This window comes from Bolinopsis microptera, chromosome 13 (assembly GCF_026151205.1).
Source record: "Bolinopsis microptera isolate Bmic1 chromosome 13, MBARI_Bmic_1.0, whole genome shotgun sequence".
Classification (NCBI taxonomy): domain Eukaryota; kingdom Metazoa; phylum Ctenophora; class Tentaculata; order Lobata; family Bolinopsidae; genus Bolinopsis; species Bolinopsis microptera.
The window spans coordinates 7,189,310-7,210,202 of record NC_087084.1 but is presented as its reverse complement, the minus strand read 5'-3'; the positions used below and the strand labels follow the sequence as shown (position 1 = coordinate 7,210,202).

Below are 20,893 nucleotides of genomic sequence, written 5' to 3'. Positions count from 1 at the left end.
GTCCACGCTTCGCCTAGCAATGGCCTACCAATGGATCATCTCACACGCCCGTTGGAGATCCCATGCCATTTCCCATTGATGTGGAGCCTGTGCAACCCGCCGCCAGTCCACTGGGCTTTCAAAATTATCTCATCTGATCCTAAGGTATGCGGGGTTGCTTTTTATATCCGCCTAAATTGTGAGTTCAATTATATTTTCATTCATTTAAATTTGATCGGCGATATTCAGGATATCTATACAGTCTAAGTAATTGAATATTGTTTTATATATTGTATTATTAAATAAGTGATTCATTACCTTGAACAGGTGAAAGCGATATTGGTCAACATTTTTGGTGGTTAGTATGATGATGCGGACGTTATGCTCAAGTATTCTTTGATGGCCGCGATTAACCTCGAACTTGAGATTCCTCTTATTGTTAGACTACAAGGTTAGTGCCCTTATTTTTTATGTTGGGAAGTAGTAAAGGGTGGATAAAAAATAGGCTCATAATGGGCATGGGCGGTTGTAATTTTAAGAATGGAAATACAAATTGTAAATAAAATTGACAGGATCTGAATTAGAATTGAAATCAAGTTTACTAGCAATTAATACAATTATATGATATTGATAATAATTTAAAGAGGCTTCTACGAGCTGTCAAAATAGTCCAATCAGAATTGTTAACAGATCACCTTGCCAAAAACCCGTTGATATTGTAATTTATGTAAAGATTAAATAAATAAATCGTTGATTTATAATAAGTTAATAAGTAATAAATTAATATATTATAGAGTGAGTTTTGTGATAATTAAAAACTGTTGGCATGAAGGTAGGTTTGAAAATTTATTCGCGGAAATAACAACACTTGGAAATAACAGTTAGAGCTATGCAGTATGCATAGCAGTGTTATATTCAATTTGAAGTTTAAAACCAATAAAACATTATACATGCTAATAGTATAGTATTACTATACTAGAAAGTACACACTAACTAGAACGGAGCCAGCCAGATCATTGGGTGATCAAGATACATCGTCCAACTTTTATAAATAAATGACAAAAGACAAAGAGTTTAAGGTTTTTCCACTCGAGGCTGATGCTCATGACTATACTATGGTGACTTTGAAACAACTTAAAATCATTTATGGCTTGTTGTCCTCATTTATGGCTTGTTTTCCTCATTTAGGGCTTGTTTTCCTCATTTAGGGCTTGTTTTCTTCATCTCTACCTGTGTTGTTGTCTTCACGTCTCATTGTCAGCTCCACAGCATTGACTCCCATGTTGTGACGTTATAACACGTGGTGTGACATCATAACACGTGGTGTGACGTTAGAACACGTGACATTGACTACTGGGTCAGATCTAGATAGCCTTTCTTTGACGTTCCCTGGATATCATAAACAAATTGTCTCATTTCTCTTTTTCTGGTCAAGTAAATCGGGTTAACTGTTGAGCTGCGGTTCGTCGATAACGAGAAAATTATGTCTCGATAAGCATATAGGAATGCGTTATCCTCAATTAAATAAAATTTAACACAAAATTGGATAACAGGGCCAGATATCATGAATGCGTTGACAGCGAAAAATGCTACTGAAAGAATTAAAACTGTTATCGTAGCGCGTCTGTTCCCGTTGCTTCCTTCTATTTTGCGTTCTGGTTCATTTTTGCGCAACAGCCAATACGATGTTATGCCAGTTGAAATAACAACTGTAATGACACTCAACAATGTGCCCATTGGATAGAATATTGCGTAATAACTTTTTACAGTGTCCAATCTGTCCATGTTCCCCGTCGGCTTAATATAGCCGAAGTAGTATAGTGTGAATTCCCTTATACACGAATAAAGCAAATACAATATGAAACTAACTGTTAATGAACCCTTGATGATATAGAAAGGTCGACAAACTTTAATTGTTCTCGTCACCGCTATGAGACATGTCGCGAATCCTGTACAATCATAAGATACAGCAAAGGGGAAGGCAAAGGTGAGGTAAATGGTTTTATAAATATTATATCCAACCATAAATTGATTTGGTAAGTAAAACTGCACAGATATTGACGTCGCCAAGCTGGAACCACAGACAAACAGGTCAAATGAGTTGAGCAATATTAGCAGCTTGTTTCCGAGTCCTTTACTTTGTATTTTAAAGAAGTAGGAAAGTGAGAGACTGTTTGCAGTTATTCCGATGACATCTATGAGGATTGTTATCACCCGTAAAGGAATTTGGTAGTGTGCCATTTCCTAAAATATTTTGGGTTACATAATATTTTTGGCGAAGGGCCAATTATTGTATATGTATATTTTGCGGAAAGCTTCGGAATGGAAAACTTCGGACCGATGATATAAGCTTATTTGCGGTCAATCGGAAAACTAATTAAGCAACGATCAGAAAATCAAAGAGCAGTGCCGTGATTTATTACCAATCTGGCTCTTGAAGGTCCTTGACTGTACTCTAAAGCTCCTAAATGTCCATATGACTAATAACTTGTCTCTGAACCAGCTGACCACCAGTTTAATGAGTATAGATAGTTGTGAACCATATTTCTTCTGACACGTGGCAACGATTCCAGTATTCCCAGTATTGACCAATCAAAACCCTTAATCACTGTCACGTGTAACAAACTACAAAATTCTCTGTAAAATGCACTTAGAGGATTTTATGTTGGTGAAAGCCTCGAGAATAACTCCTGCTAAAGTTCAAACTTTGGAAAATCATGAAGTTACAGAAAATTGTGCGACAAAACATTAGTGCTGGTTTCAGGACTGCAACTGGTGCACTGCACTCAGAACTGCACTGGGTCCCCGCTTTCAGCAACCGATCATTTAATGGTACTTGAATCTCCGACGTATGTTATAAATAGATAAATTAGGCTGAAATACGAATCACGGAGCACGAAGGGCAGACACCTGGTGAACAAATAAAGTGGGTATCGGAACATTTCATCGGAATCAACTACCACATTCTTAACTTGTGACCAATATTGGTGGTACGGATATCAAGCAATTCGGTACAGACAGTTCAAATTCTGAGCGGTCTATTCAAATTGTTAACGTTTGATAAAGACTACCGTTAAACCTTAACCAGTATATCTCAAGGTAGGGTAGGGCATGTGGTAGGAACTTAAACGGTAGTTACTGCAAATTAACTTATGAACACCTAGTACAGGTGATAGAATAATGGCTGGTGGAGGAGGGGGCCTCCTTCGCCCTTGTTCATTTAGAACTCATTATGTTGGGCTATCGATGCAGTTCGGTACCTCCATTGACAGTGCAGTGGTCACCTGTAGCTAATATTCTTATTAGTACCTCCATTGACATAATATCTATAATATTCTTATATTACTGATTACGGAAAACATGTAAATCGAATAAAATATTCTACAGCAATGTGAATTTTATACTGCGATGTGAAATCCGGCCGAAGCTAGTGCAACACGCCAACACGGCCTTCGCGACTAATGCAGTGACTAGTATTTTTATATTTAATATTACTGATAACGGACACCGTGTAAATCAAATAAAATATTGTAGATTAAGTGTAAATCTGAACTGTTTAAAAAAGTCCATAATCTTGGTATTTCAACACTGAGTCTCGCTTGAGTGACTTAAAAGTACATCTTTGTTGGGTATATTTTAATGTCGAAGGTGTAATAACTGTTTAGAATTTATTATTTATTTCTTTATAATTCGAATAAAATAGTGGAGTACAATTTCTGAGTGGATGAATCCAGATTTTTGAACTTTTGGAACATTTTTGGAACATGTGCCAAATTGTGCCAAAGTGTGCCATGCATTTATTTGCCTAATGGAGCTCTAAATAGTGCCAAAAATAATTGTAAATGATGGATTTATTTGCAAGCTAGGTCTAGGGGCCATCGAAAGTAGCATAACATTACCAGGTTCATGGAATGAACGAAAATGAACACAAAAATCATATTGTCCTATAAATGCTCTGAATGGTTTTAAAATGGTCGGAAAAGTGTTTTTATTGTCCTAGGACCACTCAAACCAAGTTTGGGAATCACTGCATGTCCACGAACCGATGTTACCAATGTTCAAAATGTTCCAAATTTTGTTCTCACAATAATCCTCCTGAGAATCAGATTTTTGGAACTTGGCACATCGAAGTATTGGGCGTATGTAAGTGTGGGAAGCTCAAATTCGGTTGTTTCTAAGATGGATATAGGTAAAAACTAGGCCTAAGAGCCATCAAAACTCAAATAAAATTACCCAGTGTTCATGGATGAACGAAATGAACAAAAATGAATAAATATTGTCCTAAAAATCTCAGAAACGTTTTTTAAAATTGGTCGGAAAGTGTTTTATTAGTCTAGGACCACTCAAAACCAAAGTTTGGGAATCAATGCATGTCCAGAAAACCGGATGTTACCAATGTTCAACATGTTCCATTTTGTCAAATAATCCTCCTGAGGAATCCAGATTTTGTTGGAACCGGGGCACATCGAAGTATTGGCTGGATTTAAGTGCTGGGGAAGCCTCAATTCGGTTTTCTAAGGATGGGATATAGGTAAAAAAACTAGGCTAAGAGCCATCAAAACTCAAATAAATTACCCAGGTTCATGGAATGAACGAAAAAGACAAAAAATGAATATTGTCCTAAAAAATGCTCAGAATGGCAGTCTCCGGGGCAACACTGAACGCGGCTTTTTTCTATTATATTCTGAATCTCCGCCAATTATTTATTTCATCACTTTGAAAATTGAACTAAATCAATCAATCATCCTCAGGCTGTGAAACTATCTGACATCGTTGGTAAAGCCCAAGAATTGAACGTAAAACTTGATTTCAGTTTGGGAATTTAAAGACAACATTTTGGATTCATATTTGTCAAGTTATGTAAATAGACAATTTTGATGTTCCGGATAAACTGCAATTTATTTATACTGATCATGATCTGGACATGACGTACACGGTACACTCTGAGATTTTAATCGCCTTTCTATTATTTGATGATTACAGCGTTGTGATCCTAGACAGAATACTGCATTAGACTCTGCTTTAACTTTTTCTACGATAGCTCACGTCTTTACGTTTGCGTTGTATTGGGAATATGGAACATTATTTAAATTAGAAATTGATATATTTGGAAATGATGAAGTTAGCATTTTATTTTGTTGAGAACCAAGTGAAACGAGATAAATAGGTCTTAATCTGTGGTACAAATATTGTCAAAATCTACAATCGATACTCATTACTCATCCATAATAATGATCCATCTTTAGCTCAATTTTACAATTAGCATTTATAAGAGAGAGAATATGTAATTACCCAAATAGTGGTGTCTCTTGCAGATAAACAGCTCAAGAATAACAAAAGCTGGGGCCAGGTTCACCGGTACAAGTTCTAAATCCTACAATTTCCCCACAAATATACCTCTAAAAAAGTTTATATTAATAGATACACATAGGTCATAGCTGGCTAAAATTGACAGTGGTCAAGTGACAAATATGCCTGGAAAATTACATAAAATGTTTCATCAAAATAGTTTCTTCTAGTAAGAGTAAAATCTCCTAGTCGTTTTTATTACGCCATTTATTCCCGGCTTTAATAAAAGAATTGTGACTGTGTCGTTACAATTTGTCTGAGATTAAGTCTTTAAGTCATGCATAAATCAAACAGCACGGTTAATATGGTTTATCCTGAATTATAAGGATACTTCTGGAAATAATCTGAACACTTTAAGTTAATTGTCAGCACATTGATTAAAATTAAACCAAATACAAATTTCGAGTCGAATATAATGACGCCTAGCCGGCAGGATTTGAAAAACTGATACACCATCAACACGTTGACTAGGAGAAGTGAACCGACTTGGGTTTAGGAGACAGAGACTGTGCCTGGGCCTGTTTGAGAGCCACTAAGTCGTCATAGAAACTTTTGATGTTCACACCCGGTATAGCATCGGGGGAACAGTGGAAATTGCGGAGTCCAAACCAGCCACTCTTCTCCTGAAGTGGGAAGAAATTAGATAAAATTAAAAATGTCTTGCTTTTAATTTATCTCTATTAAGTGTATCCGTACGTGTCGAAAGACATTTAGATATTTTGGCTTTTGAGCCCGATCATCTTGAAGTTTAAAAAGTTCTTGAAACTAACCTCATCGGGAACTGTGAGACGAGAATCAGGGATAAATGGGACGTTTTCCTCTGAAAATATGATAACTTTTGTCATTTGTGTTTGTAATTAACCCACGTGTCCAATATTAAAGGTGGATTGGTTGTTGCTATATCACGAATATGCCCACTACACATTATATTATTCACCCAATCAGTAACATGTAATACAATTTTGATTGACGAAAAAGTCGCCAAACTAAACTATATAGATTAGTTCAATAAAGAACCTAGACACACCAAGATGACACTAGGGTCAGGGAGAAAACATGCCACCATCATACAAAAACACTACACTCCGCTCAATAATAACAGACTAAAATACAGAGCTGCAGTGCACCGTATCACTGGAAACTGTGGGCTTAAAACAAACACCTTCGTACCATCTGCAAATTTAGCACCAGTGCCTGTCTTGTTTGATCATGAAGAAGAAGGCTGAGGGCTCTAATACTAATTCACTCGCCCCAAAATTATCACGTGACTTTGGTTTTTATGGTTTTGCAGCCGAACAAAACGGTTTTACATAAACCCTAATCCCAACCCTAATCCTGACCATAACCCCGAAGCTATCCATAACCCTAACACCAACCCTAACCCTAAACAATCGAATTCGTGTTTTACTAGCCTGTCACGTGACCAAACCAGTTTTTTACCCATAACTCTCCAGGGAAGCATTTTTACCCTACGTCATGGGGGGTAATTCGGAATCAGCTTCCAAAAATACACCCAATTCAACATGATTACTTTCATACACACACAGCCTTTAAACAAGAATTGTGTTAAAATTTTGGCGAGCAATTAAGTGGGAGCGGAAGAAGAGACCGTCCCGAATTTGCGATTGCTCAACGACATCTTCGACAACTAACAATTAACATATAACTTAACTAATTAATATTGTCCACTTTTCCAACTGCACTAAGCGTTTTATTGTACCCGAAGCACTGGATCAGACCAGAGTGGCCTAGTTCATTTTGCTTTGGTATTAACGTCTCGGCTTCCAGGCATTCCATCCCTCAATCGACCAGCCACACTACCCCTCCCTCCCAATGATTTCGCTGGCAAAATTGCTTGGTACGTCAATGACAAAATTCGTACGGACAAATAAGTTGGGATTCTGGGGAAGGAAAGTTATCAATGTGTCCCAAAGTGGTGCAAAAATTAGAGATATCACTGAAAATATTCAGCATTTTCATAAAACTCATGCAGCTGCAGAAGCTGACGATATTCAAAAGATTATATTGAGTGTTGGTACAAATGACATAAAACATTCTAAGTATGGGGTTCAGTTCCTTAGGAAGTATCTTAATGACTTAATTGACACCACTAAGCAGTTATTTCCCGCTGCAATTATAATTATCCAATGTTGTCTTCCTATTAAGTGTTTATATTCCTACATAGCAAAGAATGTTCTAGATTTTAATAATCTACTTAAAGACTTATGCCTAAATAATAATTGCGTGTTCTTAGACTGTTTCTCAGACTTTTTAACTCGAGACTTTAGATCCTGTAATGAACTTCTATACCATGATTGGCTTCATCTCAACATGAGAGGAGTAGGTTTACTTTCCACTTGGCTTAAGTTTGTTGTAAACGAACACAGTTTTGACAGGGTTGTAAATAATCTTCTGGGAATTTAAATCTTTGATCTTTTCTTTCATTTAATATTTTGATTAAGACGTTGCGCCTAAAATTAAAACTCAAACAAATCTCTGATTTAATCTTTTTCTCAATTTTATGCCTCCTATTTCAGGTACATTCGGTCACTGCCCATTTTCCCATATGTTAGACAATGAATCGTTTAGACTTAGAATAGGTCTTTTTGCATGCAAAAGGCCTCGTACACAGTCAAGAAATGCACATATACATATCAACACGTTTATACCTAACAAAATTTACACATTTAATTCTCCATGCACCCCACACATCAACTACAATTATCATAATCATATGTTTCTCTTCTATTCTCTCATCATGACTTACCTTCTCCCAATTCTTCTCTCCACGACTAGGTCCATGAACACCGTGTTCCCCCTAGATTCTTATATTCATTCCTCTCTACTCCTTGACAGCCCACGTTATCTTATACCATTTCTTGCTTGCTCCCACATCAAACTTTTCTTTGTAATTATCTCCTCATGGTTTATAAGAAATGTTCTTCTCCCTGGTAAGATGAATAGAGTCAAGTATTCCAGCCGCCTCAGGCGTCTAGTATCTTTATTCATTCTTTGGGTTTTCTCTCTTAACTTTCTTTTGATAACTCTTGTTAATCCTTCTATGCTTAATCCAGGTCCCAACTCCCTATCTGTACTCTACCAAAATGTCCAAGGTCTTATTCCTTTCAGTAACCTAAGCTCCTCCCATCCCCTTCTTGATGGCAATAAGATTTCCGAACTTCAATCCTTTGCTAACATAGAGCAGCCTGACATAATTGCCCTAAATGAGACTTGGCTCAAAAAATCTATTTCTAGCAACGAAATCTTTCCTTCTTCTCAATATGAAATCTTCCGCAATGACCGCACGAGAAAGACTCATCCTCAAGATCCTAATAACCCTAAAAAGTTTAGGGAAAATGGAGGTGGTGTTCTTTTGGCTGTTCGGTCTGATCTCGATGCCACTACAACCCGACTACCAGTTAGCCTAGGTGCAGAAATGCTTGCCGTTAAAATTGCTTTTCCTAACAAAGAGAGTATTGTAATCTGTACTTGTTATAGAGTAGGAACTCTTGGGTTACCTAATCATGATGTCATAGTTAGTTATATTCGCAAGCTAGTTTCCAAAAAGAATCCCCCTAAAATCTATGTTATTGGTGATTTTAATCTCCCCCATACAGACTGGCTATCTTCATCCAGTACCGTACCTATTGAGCAATCCTTCATAGATTCTTTCAGTGATCTTTCTCTCTCCCAGTTGATCACATCACCCACCCATAAAAGTGGTAATACATTAGACATTCTTCTCAGTAATTATGATAACACAATCGATAACTTGAATGTCTGTGATCCTCATTCCGTGTGTAAATCTGATCATTTTCCTGTCACTTTTTCAATTAAAAGCTCCTTTTCCCGCAAGAAAACTCCTAAACGTAACATCTATAATTATAAGAAAGCAAACTGGGACATGATTAATCGTGAATTATGCTCGATTAATTGGCAAGTCCTAGAATGCCTAGATCCTGATTCGTCTTGGAAGTTAGTTAAAGACTGCATTATGAATTTAGTTGATATACATATTCCTAAAGTAACTATTAAATCAGAGTTTCAACCCCCGTGGTTCGATAGTGAACTTTTTTCTTCATGCCGTAAAAAAGATAGACTCAGAGCTAAATTTAAAATTTCTGGTTCTATTTCTGATGAGTTAAAGTTTGTTACTAGCCGTAAAGATTTTAAGAGGCTTTCATCAGCCAAAATAAGAGACAATCTTTTCAATAGTGATGATCCAGCGCTTATAACTAAGAAGTTTTGGTCACATGTTAAGTATAAATCTAACTCCTGCCGTATTCCTAATTGTGTTAGTTATTCTGGACAGCTTCGGTTCAAACCCAAAGCTCAAGCTGAACTTTTCAATTCTTTCTTTTATAACCAGTTTTCGGATCCTTCACTTTATGACACTGACATCTCCTATGTCAATGATGTTGATTTTGATATTGACTTCGATCATCGGGATGTTCGTAAGCTTCTTTCAGATATTAATTCAAATAAAGCCCAGGGACCAGATGGCATACACGGTAAAATTCTCAAAAATTGTTCCGTAGGTTTAGCTTACCCTCTAACATGCATTTTTCGTGGATCTTACAACAGCGGCTACATTCCACAAGAATGGAAACTTGCAAATGTTGTCCCAATATTTAAGAAAGGTAAGAAAAGTGAGGTTGAAAACTATAGACCAATATCCCTTACTTGTTTAGTCATGAAAGTTTTTGAGCGCATTGTTAAACGTAAACTGCTTTCTTTGACAAGTACCCTTCTTGATCCCAGGCAGCATGGTTTTCTAGAGCACAAGTCATGCACAACCAATATGGTTGACTTTTGTGATAGCCTGGCATTGTCTCTTAACGAAAACATTATCAATCATGTTGTGTATTTTGATTTTGCTAAGGCATTTGATTCTGTAAATCATGATATTCTTCTTCATAAGCTAAAGACCTTATATAACATTGATGGTACACTTCTCAAATTTCTTACCAATTACCTTCAAGGCCGTTACCAAAGAGTGGTTATTGGTAATGAGATGTCATCTACCCTCTCAGTTAATTCTGGTGTCCCCCAGGGCTCTATTCTTGGTCCCTTACTTTTTGTATTGTTTATCAATGATATTCCTCTTGGCCTTTCGGATAATACTGATATTGTTTTGTATGCCGATGATACAAAAATCTGGCGTAAAATACATTCATCTTCTGATAATACTAATTTACAAATGGATATAGACTATCTCTCTGACTGGGCACTAAGAAACAAAATGCGATTCCATCCAGCAAAATGTAAAGTGCTTATTGTTTCAGGAAAACCATCTTTATCTCCTCCATTCGCATATAATCTTGATGGCTCTCCTCTTGTGTATGTAGAGTCAGAAAAAGATCTTGGAGTCGATGTTACTCCTAAGCTAAGTTGGAATAGTCAGTGCGACAGAATTTATACTAAGGCCTGCCAACAACTTGGTATGGTCAGAAGAGATGGCCATATTGTCATTGATCAGAAACGTCGCCGGGCGCTTTACCTCTCCCTGGTTCGTAGCCAATTCGAAAATTGTTCAATAATCTGGCGCCCTTGTAATAAATCACTTAGTGATAAATTAGAAAGTCTCCAAAAGAGAGCTATTAAATGGATTCTGTCTGAAGAGGGCCGCAGTTATCCACCTGAGCAATATGTCAAAAAGTGCAAGCTTGTCGACATTCTCCCTTTGTCTCAAAAGTTTGACTTGAATGATCTTATTTTTTTCCACAAAGTTCTTAACAATTTAATTCCTGTTTCGCTGCCTCGCTATCTCTCTTTATATCAGGGCACTTCTCGACTAAGACGTTGCCACCTCGACAGTCTGTCTATTGTGTCATCAATTTTACCTAAGTTAAGTCAGAATTCACACACCACATGTACCTCAAATAGCCCACTGGCAAAATCATTTTTCTACAGAACCCATATACTGTGGAATGGACTCCCTTTACAGGTAAGACAGATTGTGTCTACTAATCTTTTCAAAGCTGAGGTCACTAAGCATCTATGGAAATGTTTATTGGATAGTGAAACAACAGTCTAGCCTAGTCTCTTTGCTCCCCATATTATTATTATTTTTGTTTTATTAATTTTTTTATCTACCTTCCTATACTTTCAACATCATATCACACTTCACCCGCACACCTTCTCACACATTAATGACCATTTTAGACCTGTATCTAATGTATCTGGAATTTGACGTATTGAAATACAAATTTTGACTCTATATCCACAGTTATTCACCATGGATTTGTTTGTTATTAAATAGTTTTTCATAAATTTTTGGATTTAGATTAATTCGATGTAATGGGTCCAAGTTACTGCGGACATAGTTCACTATGTGTTTACCGTGTTTGGGTGCCCATCATATTTTACAGATGGGGGCGATATTTTGAACGATTCTATTTTATATTCATCTATTGCTGTACTCTGTAAAATTTGAAAAGTATTTAATAAAAAAAATCTCCTTGGAGGGTTCCCACACCCCAGAGGTAGGCAAAGCATCTTTATGCTTTCCTCTTATGGGCCAACCAGGTTAAGCCTCTCACCAAAAATGAAATAAAATAAAAACACAGAGACTGGAGACACGTTGACACACGCTGTAATCTGTATAGTGTATACCTCTTTTCGCGGCCGAAGAGGTATACAAAGTGTAGCAAGAGACACGAGAAACCGACCATCTCATCTTGCTTTAAAGTTGTCACATACAGTTGTAGTACCTCACGGAAATGTGAGACTACCAATGTGGCCTGGGCTGTTTGTAAATAACTCAATTGTTTCTCACAACATTATGTAATATGGCACTTGATCTTTTGCTGGATGAAAATCATTATGATATGGCTGCTTAAGAGATTTACTGGTTACCAAGGAAACGCGCGCACGATTTGATTCTACTAGTTATGAAAAGTTGTGCTTGTATTGATAAAATATTACAGCGCGCGACGCAAATAACTGATTTTCACGGAATAATACAGTAGACATGGGGCAGATTGTCCGGTAATGAGAGTGGAAGCAAAAAATATCATCATCAATAACTCACCCGCAGCTTCTATTGAATTCAATTCTTCCACGAATGATTTGTAATCAACACGACCATTCGGCTTTGGAACTCTGAAAATTGAACAAATGGTATTATTACGTAATACATTTTTGTGAACCCAAAACCCGACCAAAAAACAGTTTATGCATCGGCAAATTCATCAAAAAATCCAGACCCGCCTATTTAGCTTAACAAAAACTGACTTCTGGATGAGAGCTGTGAGAAGATCGTTTTTGAGAGGCAGCCCAACACCAGCACACACTCTATAAACATCAGCGGGATCTATCAGATTATCGTTATCTTCGGAAGGACATTGTGACAAAGCTTTCCGCAGCTCGTCGTATCGGTCAAAGTTCATCTTCTGCAGCTGCAATGATTATTGTGGTGAATGTTAAAATACTGATATTAAACAGAATGTCATGTGACGTAAAATACGTCATAAAAAATTAAACATACATTTAGATGTTTTACAGAGGTGCAAATTAACATGTACTTGTCCTAAAACAACATGGTTCATAAAAAGTGTCTTAAATGGGTAAAATAAGATAAACTTTAAAACTTACTTTACAAATTGATATCCTCTAAGCTGTACTCTAAAACTTACTTTTTAAGTACTCTATAAAACTTACTCTATAACGACAGAGCTTTAGAACCAGATCATAGGTTATCTTCAGGGCACTCTCGTTAGCGTATTTGCGTGCTATAACAAGGATTGCGTGTTGTGATAGCTTCATGTGACTGCTCGCTTCTATCAACTCTCTGAACAAATGAGTATTTTAGTACCTTGAGAACCTGGAACTTGAACCAATACAACAGTTAACTCCTTGAACTATTGTACTTAAAAGTTACAATCACTGGAAATGCAGGATCTAACAAATTAGATTTAGTTCAGACTCAAACTGACCAAATTTTCGATTAAAAAACTTAATTTGATCTCTCATAAAAGATAAAACTATAATAATTAGGGCAAAAATAAGAGAGAAAATAATAAACTTACACAAAGTCAACGTAAGAGACAGATTCTTTCTGTGCAAACTCCTCGTTAAGAACATTTTCTGGGATACTATCGCAGAGAGCGTCCATTATTCTCGTCAGATCAGCTTCTGGGAACTTCCCGTTTATTAAATTTAAGACACAAGATATTAAAATATGACATTTGGATTTACCAGGAGCTTTGTATAAATTCATGCTACTCTTTCATAGGCCTCTGTTCTAAAAATAGCGTTTGAATCATGTAAATTTTAGAGGATGATCTAAGGAGGACGTGCAGCACTCACTAAATTTGCTGCTTGCTTTTTACGTCGTCTGACAAGCAAGTGGGACAAAAAATAGACACATTTTCTGAAAACTCTAATTATATTGTATGTACACATACATTTCAGATAGTACACAGGTTTCATAAAATCATATAAACAAAGTTTGATGCTCTCATTATTTAATTAATATATTTACATTATATTAACAGTTCTCAGTATTTTCCCAGTAATACATCTTCAAGTGCAGGTTTTTTGCCCGTAGAATTAATAAAGCTTTAAAACATAAATTTAAGAATCGTTGGTTTAAAGAAAAACTGAATTTTGCTTTCAGTGTGTGAACATTCACAAAGATATTAAGTGATATGTGATTAAGTTGAAATCACTATTGGAACATTTTAATCAAAACATTCAACTGATAGCACGTCGATGACAAATAATTTACTATTCTAAGAAAATGACAAGGAAAAGAAAGAACACTCCTGTCTTGACTGGGTGTAGGGAGAGACACCGAATTTCCTGAATTCTTGTCTTTCAATTTTGAAGTTTCAGCATCTCGATTAAGTTCATCAATCCTGAAAACGTATGTCCATAAAACATTTGCTCTTGGTATGAAGTTGGTGCTGTTGTGTAGGATGTGGTGGTGCGTAGGATGTGGTGGTGTGTAGGATGTGGTGGTGTGTAGGATGTGGTGATTTTTAAGATGTGATGGTGTGTAGGATATGGTGTTGTGTAGGATGTGGTGGTGTGTAGTATAGGATGTGTATAATGTGGTGGTGTGTAGGATGTGGTGGTGTGTAGGATGTGGTGACTGGTGGTGTGTAGGATGTGGTGGTGTGAAGGATGTGGTGGTGTGAAGGATGTGGTGGTGTGTAGGATGTGGTGGTGAAGGATGTGGTGGTGTGTAGGATGTGGTGACTGGTGGTGTGTAGGATGTGGTGGTGTGTAGGATGTGGTGGTGTGTAGGATGTGGTGGTGTGAAGGATGTGGTGGTGTAAAGGATGTGGTGGTGTGTAGGATGTGGTGGTGTGTAGGATGTGGTGGTGTGTAGGATGTGGTGGTGTCAATGATATGCCAGTGCAGTTTGTGGGATGTGCTACTACTAGCTGGGCATGATATTATCTACGAGATATCACCACTAGAAATAATCAAAATACTTTGTTTTTAGCTATTAATTAATTAGCTAATTACCTTGTGTTGCTCAGCGTAAGAAAGAGCGTACTCGTCAGCATCGGTAATAACGAACTGGTGCGATCTGAAGTTTACCACGGCTCCTACGTAAATATCCTGAAATGTGAGGTAGGTTACTTTTGTAGAACTTTTATAATAAATTGAGAATAATAATTGTAGTACTAAGACTAAGAATGATTGGGTTCTGTATCCAGTTTAAATATTTCTATATTTTCCGGCAGTTATTTTCAGTAGAGTAGTAACGGTTTCAATGATCAACAACTTTTGAAGGTTTAAAAACCAATAATTTTGCGATGAGCAAAATATAAAATCTCACTCTCACAATCCTATCTCACCTCAGCTTGGTAGTATCCACCACTTGGGTTCATTATCTTGCTCCTCTCGATGAATTTGCCGTGTACAATACCAGAATTCCTCTTTTCCGGCTCAAACACGGAGATAGTATCATCAGACAGGAAGAAGGAAATGATAAAGGTTCGGTCCATGTCGATGGGTCGGTTGGTGTCGAGTCTGGCGAAGAAGCGTAACACGTGACTGTCTAGTCCTTGTCTGAGAAAAGGTGAGGGTTAGATTATTTCTTACTTGAAAGTGGCTCTAATGATGAAGCGACATTTAAAAAATATCTTACTTAAACAAAAACATACTAAAATTATGTGCTTATGGACACGTTCATAAAAAGGTGGCACTAGAGATTGATTTTTCACTGCCAAAATTGTGTGAAGCATTTTAAAATACTTGTATCTCAAGGAGTATGCTATGAAAGTTAACCAAATTTTAATATGTGGTCCAAAAAGATTCAAATATCACATAATTAAGTCATTCGTCTCTTTATATCTGTTAATTGTGCAGATATGAGCCAGAAATCACAAAATATTCATTTCTTGCACCTCTAATGATGAATTTACATTCTGTGAGTGTGTCCTGCTTCTCAATGTGATTATTGAACCTTTTTGAGATAGTTGAGTGTTAAAAGTGCAAAGAATCACCGGTTAAATGTGGAGTTACGATGCAATTATCACACACAGGGTTAATTCTGACTAAGTGTTTTATAATGATGAATGTGATATGAATATCAACGGAACGATTGTAACAATGAACTCTATCAATCACAATTATAGCATGCTAACTAATATTTAGAGAATTTAGATGGTTAAAAGTGCAATAATGAGTCAAAAATCACATAAATGAGCATGTATTGTAATGATGCTGTATCAGGGGAATCTATCACTTTTTGGCTCTATATCAGGTTGGTATTCATAGTAAATCTGCAGTGATTTGTTGTGACACTTGTTTATGGTCATGGAGAAGTTCGTTATTAGAGTAATAGTGGAATCAATAATCACAAACACTGATTTTAAACAGGGTAAACTAGGCAAGTACTTTTACAGCTCAAGCCATGATAATTTAGTCGCCATAATGTGACAAATGAATCATATCAGTAACATATGATTGCATTCGTATATTCGTATATTCATTTATTGCATGTTTAATTTGTTTTTTGTGTTTAATTTACGATTATTTGCATTTGAGATTCTGCGATTAAATTTATTTTGTTGATTGTAATGTTGTGATATTGCATAATTTATTGTAAATGTAATATATGTTTCAGAAAATTATGTAATGTAATGCGATGGAGGTTCTTTAAGCAGGCAATTCCAGTCCAAACCCTGGAAACATGACACAAAGGATTTGTTTTACTTGTTGCATGAAAAGCACTAATATAATACTTAATCGGATTTTTTAAATGTGATTATCGATTCATTACCTTTACTTTCAAAATGTCATTACAACTTGAACATTACGTATGATTCAATTATCACACTTTAAAGGAAATTACATATTTGGTAGCCAGATTTGTGTGATTTTTGAATCATTTAAGCACCGAGATCAAAAATTATCGCTCAAAGGCCTTCAATATGGTATAAGCTTAGACATGGATTCAAAAATCACATAATAAGAATCATAGTCCATAGAATGGATATGAATTGTCATATCGTGCACTTAATTTAAGGCTTACTATAGTGTGACTTAATAGCGCACCTTTAACGAAAATGTGATTCTTGAATCATATTAACTGGTTTTAATACTATTTAATACTATTTTGTACCCTAAAAAATGATAGAAAGCCAATAAAAACGTAAGATGATTCAATAATCACTGTTCAAAATAGGCTCATTTCCAACGTTTAAGTTGTGATTTTTGAATCATTTTGGCACCAATAACAATTTCAGATAAGACATTCCATTCCATACATGCATTATAATCACCATATCAATTTTGGCGTCTTTGTGAATAGTACTTTTCAGATTATCTAGTGTTGATTCATCTTGCATTTCTAATTGTGTGATATTTGAATCATTGGCACACAAATAACGATAACTCCTGTGATATAAGCACTAGAGACTCCGTGATTTCAGGATCATGAAATTTAATCGAATTTCTAAAGGTATAGATAGATATATCAACCAACAAAGAACAATGACTATTTTTAATACGCATTTTAAAAAATTAATCTCTAGTGCCACCTTTTTTTGAACGTGTCCTTATTTGGATTCTTATTTACTCACTTTATATGCACATTAACCAGATTATTGAAATACAGTTTCTCAACATGCATGTTAAATCAATATTTAAATATACTTATTGTTTACATCATAATCAGTTTAAAGTTGAAATATCAGCAGCAACCCACCTGTCTTTCTTCATGAATTTGATGAAGACCCCCCCCGGCCCCCTTAAGTTGAAATATCTGCAGTGACCCACCTGTCTTTCTTCATGAATTTGATGAAGTCTCGTTTAGGAGCTTGAGCGATGAGTTTCAGGCAGTTAGCTCTGGAGTCCTCTTCGGATCCCCAGCCATTGTAAGGTGGAATCTCACGTTCAATCTTAGCAGCTTCCGTCTGTTTGTAGTGGATTGGGGTGTTCTTTGCTGTGAGAGAGATGGGTCGTTTTTAATTTAAACGAAAATATACACTAGACAGTTTTATGCGGTCACTTCATTAAGGGAAAAATGAGCGAAAGAGGACTTGAGAGAAATCAGATAATGTACATATCTTAATTCTTAATATTTACAATGTCAACATCCGAAAAACAATGAACAACTCCCTTAATTAAAAACTACAATCTCAACATAAATTTAAATAAACTCACCAACGGAGAACTTAGAGGCGTAATGGTGAGCAGTGAACTCGTCCATATCACAGACCGTCACCTCCCTGCCCCACACGTTAACCTTAGCTCCAATAGTCAGATCAGCATCAGTGTAACAGGACTTGTCCACAGCTCCTGTTTTTAGAGAGTCCAGGATGTATCGTCCTCCGTGTCCCATGGGGCCGAATACGTTCAGGATTGTTCGCTCTGTTATTTCACCGGGCTTGTGCAGCGCGCCTACTTCCTGCACGTGCAAACAGTTATTATTATAAACAGCATAAAGGCACATGATAAAGGCACATGATGCACATTGTTCTTCTCGATAGGGCAATGGGCATTCATATAGAAAATACAACTCATATATAAGTTGGTATCGACAATATCCCATCAACTAAAAGTCGAGCAAATAGTGTAACAGCCCAATTTCCTCGTCACTCTTACCTTAGGAACCTTACTCCTCCTCAAGAACTTAGGAGCGGCGTCCCTGCCGGAGTTAGCTCTGATCACCTCGCGTATCTCGATAGTATCATCAGCCAGGAAGTAGTGGAGGACAAGTTCCCTAACATCTCCGAACATCTCGCTAGAGTTATCCCAGATGCAGTAGAATCGCAGTACTTTTCTGTCGTTGTCCAGGAACTGGAAAGTGGAAATGTTATACAACAGCGATGCAATATTAGTGCAACTTTAGTGCAATATTAGTGCAATATCAGTGCAACTTTAGTGCAATATTAGTGCAACTTAATTTTTAATGTTATGATTATTTTTAATTTTTTTCATTCTGACTTTCAGATAATCAAAGCTGAAAAGTACATGATATTTCCAAAAACAAAACAAACAGGGCGGATGATTTAAAAAGAGAAAGGAATACTAAACGGGAAAAAGCACAGATAATGGAAGAGGAAGTTTTCTTAACCTGTTTGAGTGTATCACACTTCTCGTAAGGCCTATGAGGCTGCATGGTGGCAGCTTGGTTCTTCCTGTGTACAAAGTAAGGATCAGCAGGTTCAGTGGACATTGCCACCGGTACTTTAGCTCCTGTTTTAGTTAGGAAGTTACGGGTGAACTCGTCACAGTCCTGTGGGATGAAGTGTGTTAATATATACAGTGTATGAACTATGAACCGAAGAATGAACTATGAACCAAAGAACAGATTGATATTTCAAACAAATATTGATCATTTTAGGAGCCACAAAAATGTGGCCTATCCAGCATGTATCAAAACACCAGTTTCAGACTAAAGTACCTTGATGGTGAAGTTTCTGCCGTAAAGAGTAACCGCGTTGCCAACATTAAACGCCTCCACTGTGTAGAACTGATCGTCGTTTGGTGGTGGCTGGGAGATGCGGTGTCGGCGTATCAGCGTTCCTTGAGGAATACCGCTGTTTTCCTGACGGGCTTCGTTGACTTGGATACTGTCGTCTTCCAGGTAGTAGAGTATCGTGCAACTAGGGTGAGGTGTTGATTTTATGTGGCTGTACATAATTCTTAGATAAATACAAATTACTTTTTTTGAATAATAAATTTGCCGAATTTTAAGTAAAGAGTTCGTCATTATTCTATCACCTTACTACCCAAGAGAAACACGAAAACACTAAATTTACGATTACACAAAAACTCACTTTCTGATCCTGTACTTCTCCTCCCTCTTCTCGTGCACTGCCTCCTGGAAGAAAGCACTGAAACGAAGAACCTGCCGGTCGTGAACCACCCAGGAGGGGGCTGGCTGTCCGGCTCCGTTGGGGACTATCTTAGACTTGGGAGGGATCTTCTGTCCGGAGAATGGTCTCCTAAGATAATTACATCAAACAACGAACTTCTAGCACACAATTACCTAGATATCGCTTGCTTACCTAATCATCGAAACGTCAAGTGTCTCCCGCTTTCTAACTGCCTACAATTAGTCTACGTGTTACTGTAGTCTTCGATATGGATTTGTGGCCTGCTTATTAACTATTTTTAGCATTTTCAGATTCCAAGTTCGTTTAAATTTTAAATACTCTTAATCTTGAAGTCATTATTGTAACGGTATATTACACCAGACAGAAACAAAGTGTGAAGGGGCCGAAACGGAACCCCTCGGTTCCGTCCTTGCCGTACAGCAAGGTCAGCAATATGAATTCTCCTGCATTAAAAACTTAAGTCATTTGCCGGTTTCACTATTATTAAGTTTATAATCAATTCATAATGCATTGTGGCCCTCATACCCTAACGATGTATATTTTTGCCTGTATCCTCGTTTTAGTTAACCGTCCTTATTTCGTACTTCTTTGAAACTGTGCTGAAGTAAAAAATAAAGAAAATTTGCAGAGGTGACAAGTTCGATGAAGCGAACTATAAACACTGTAAAATTATAATTCCGTAAATACTGACATTGCTCATCCTAAACCCTAGTGGTTTATTACACCTTGCCTGAAAATCAGCATATGACCGTCTGGTGAAGGGTATGTTCTCTTATCCTCGTCACAACACATGATGGAGAGCATATCTCCGACCCTTTCCGATAATCCTAAGACAAGCAAATTTGCAAAAAAGTTCGTAAGCAATGTGTCTCAGGCTTTCTGGTTTAATTTTTGCCATTCCATATCGTCGGCAAACTCCCTGCTGACCAAATGACTGAACTTCCAAGACCTCAGTGTCTTCTATCATCTTTCTAAACACATTCATTTCTGTCACACATTTGTCCGTCTCCTTCAACACGGAGTCAACAATAAGGGAGCTTTCTCGGCAACAGTAGCATTCAATCTCAAACCCCATGGTTACACAGTTGCTACATTTACACCAATAAGCCTCCTCAAGCTCTGTCCTCGGAACACAATCGTTTCGTTCAGCTACTGCAGATATATTATCATCGTCCGTATCGTATCCGTCATTGTATCCCCTCGTGCTAGGCTCGTCATCGCTCTAGTGTCACTTCACAGTAGCCTTTGGTCAAAACCGT

At 37.0% G+C, this 20,893-nt stretch overlaps 1 protein-coding gene across 1 annotated transcript; it reads right to left on the bottom strand.

Annotated features, from left to right (window-relative positions):
* Positions 1-5,143: 5,143 nt before the first annotated feature.
* Positions 5,144-19,722, bottom strand: LOC134824957 (EF-hand domain-containing family member C2-like). Its single transcript, XM_063836984.1, has 14 exons — positions 19,575-19,722; positions 19,199-19,400; positions 18,869-19,030; positions 18,397-18,591; positions 17,956-18,199; positions 17,569-17,734; positions 15,141-15,354; positions 14,806-14,901; positions 13,359-13,471; positions 12,991-13,120; positions 12,565-12,728; positions 12,362-12,432; positions 6,099-6,148; positions 5,144-5,951 (listed from the first exon to the last, which is right to left on the bottom strand). Exons 3-14 carry the CDS (start codon positions 18,968-18,970, stop codon positions 5,796-5,798), a joined length of 1,701 nt encoding a protein of 566 aa, XP_063693054.1. The 5' UTR covers positions 18,971-19,030; positions 19,199-19,400; positions 19,575-19,722; the 3' UTR covers positions 5,144-5,795.
* Positions 19,723-20,893: the final 1,171 nt, after the last annotated feature.

Coding starts and splice junctions, on each gene's coding strand:
- LOC134824957 (XM_063836984.1), bottom strand. CDS start 18,970: ATGTCCACTGAACCTGCTGATCCTTACTTTGTACACAGGAAGAACCAA. Junction 13,472..14,805: donor CTTACGCTGAGCAACACAAG/GTAATTAGCTAA, acceptor ATAAACGGGAAG/TTCCCAGAAGCTGATCTGAC. Junction 12,433..12,564: donor CTCACAGCTCTCATCCAGAA/GTCAGTTTTTGT, acceptor TTCAATTTTCAG/AGTTCCAAAGCCGAATGGTC.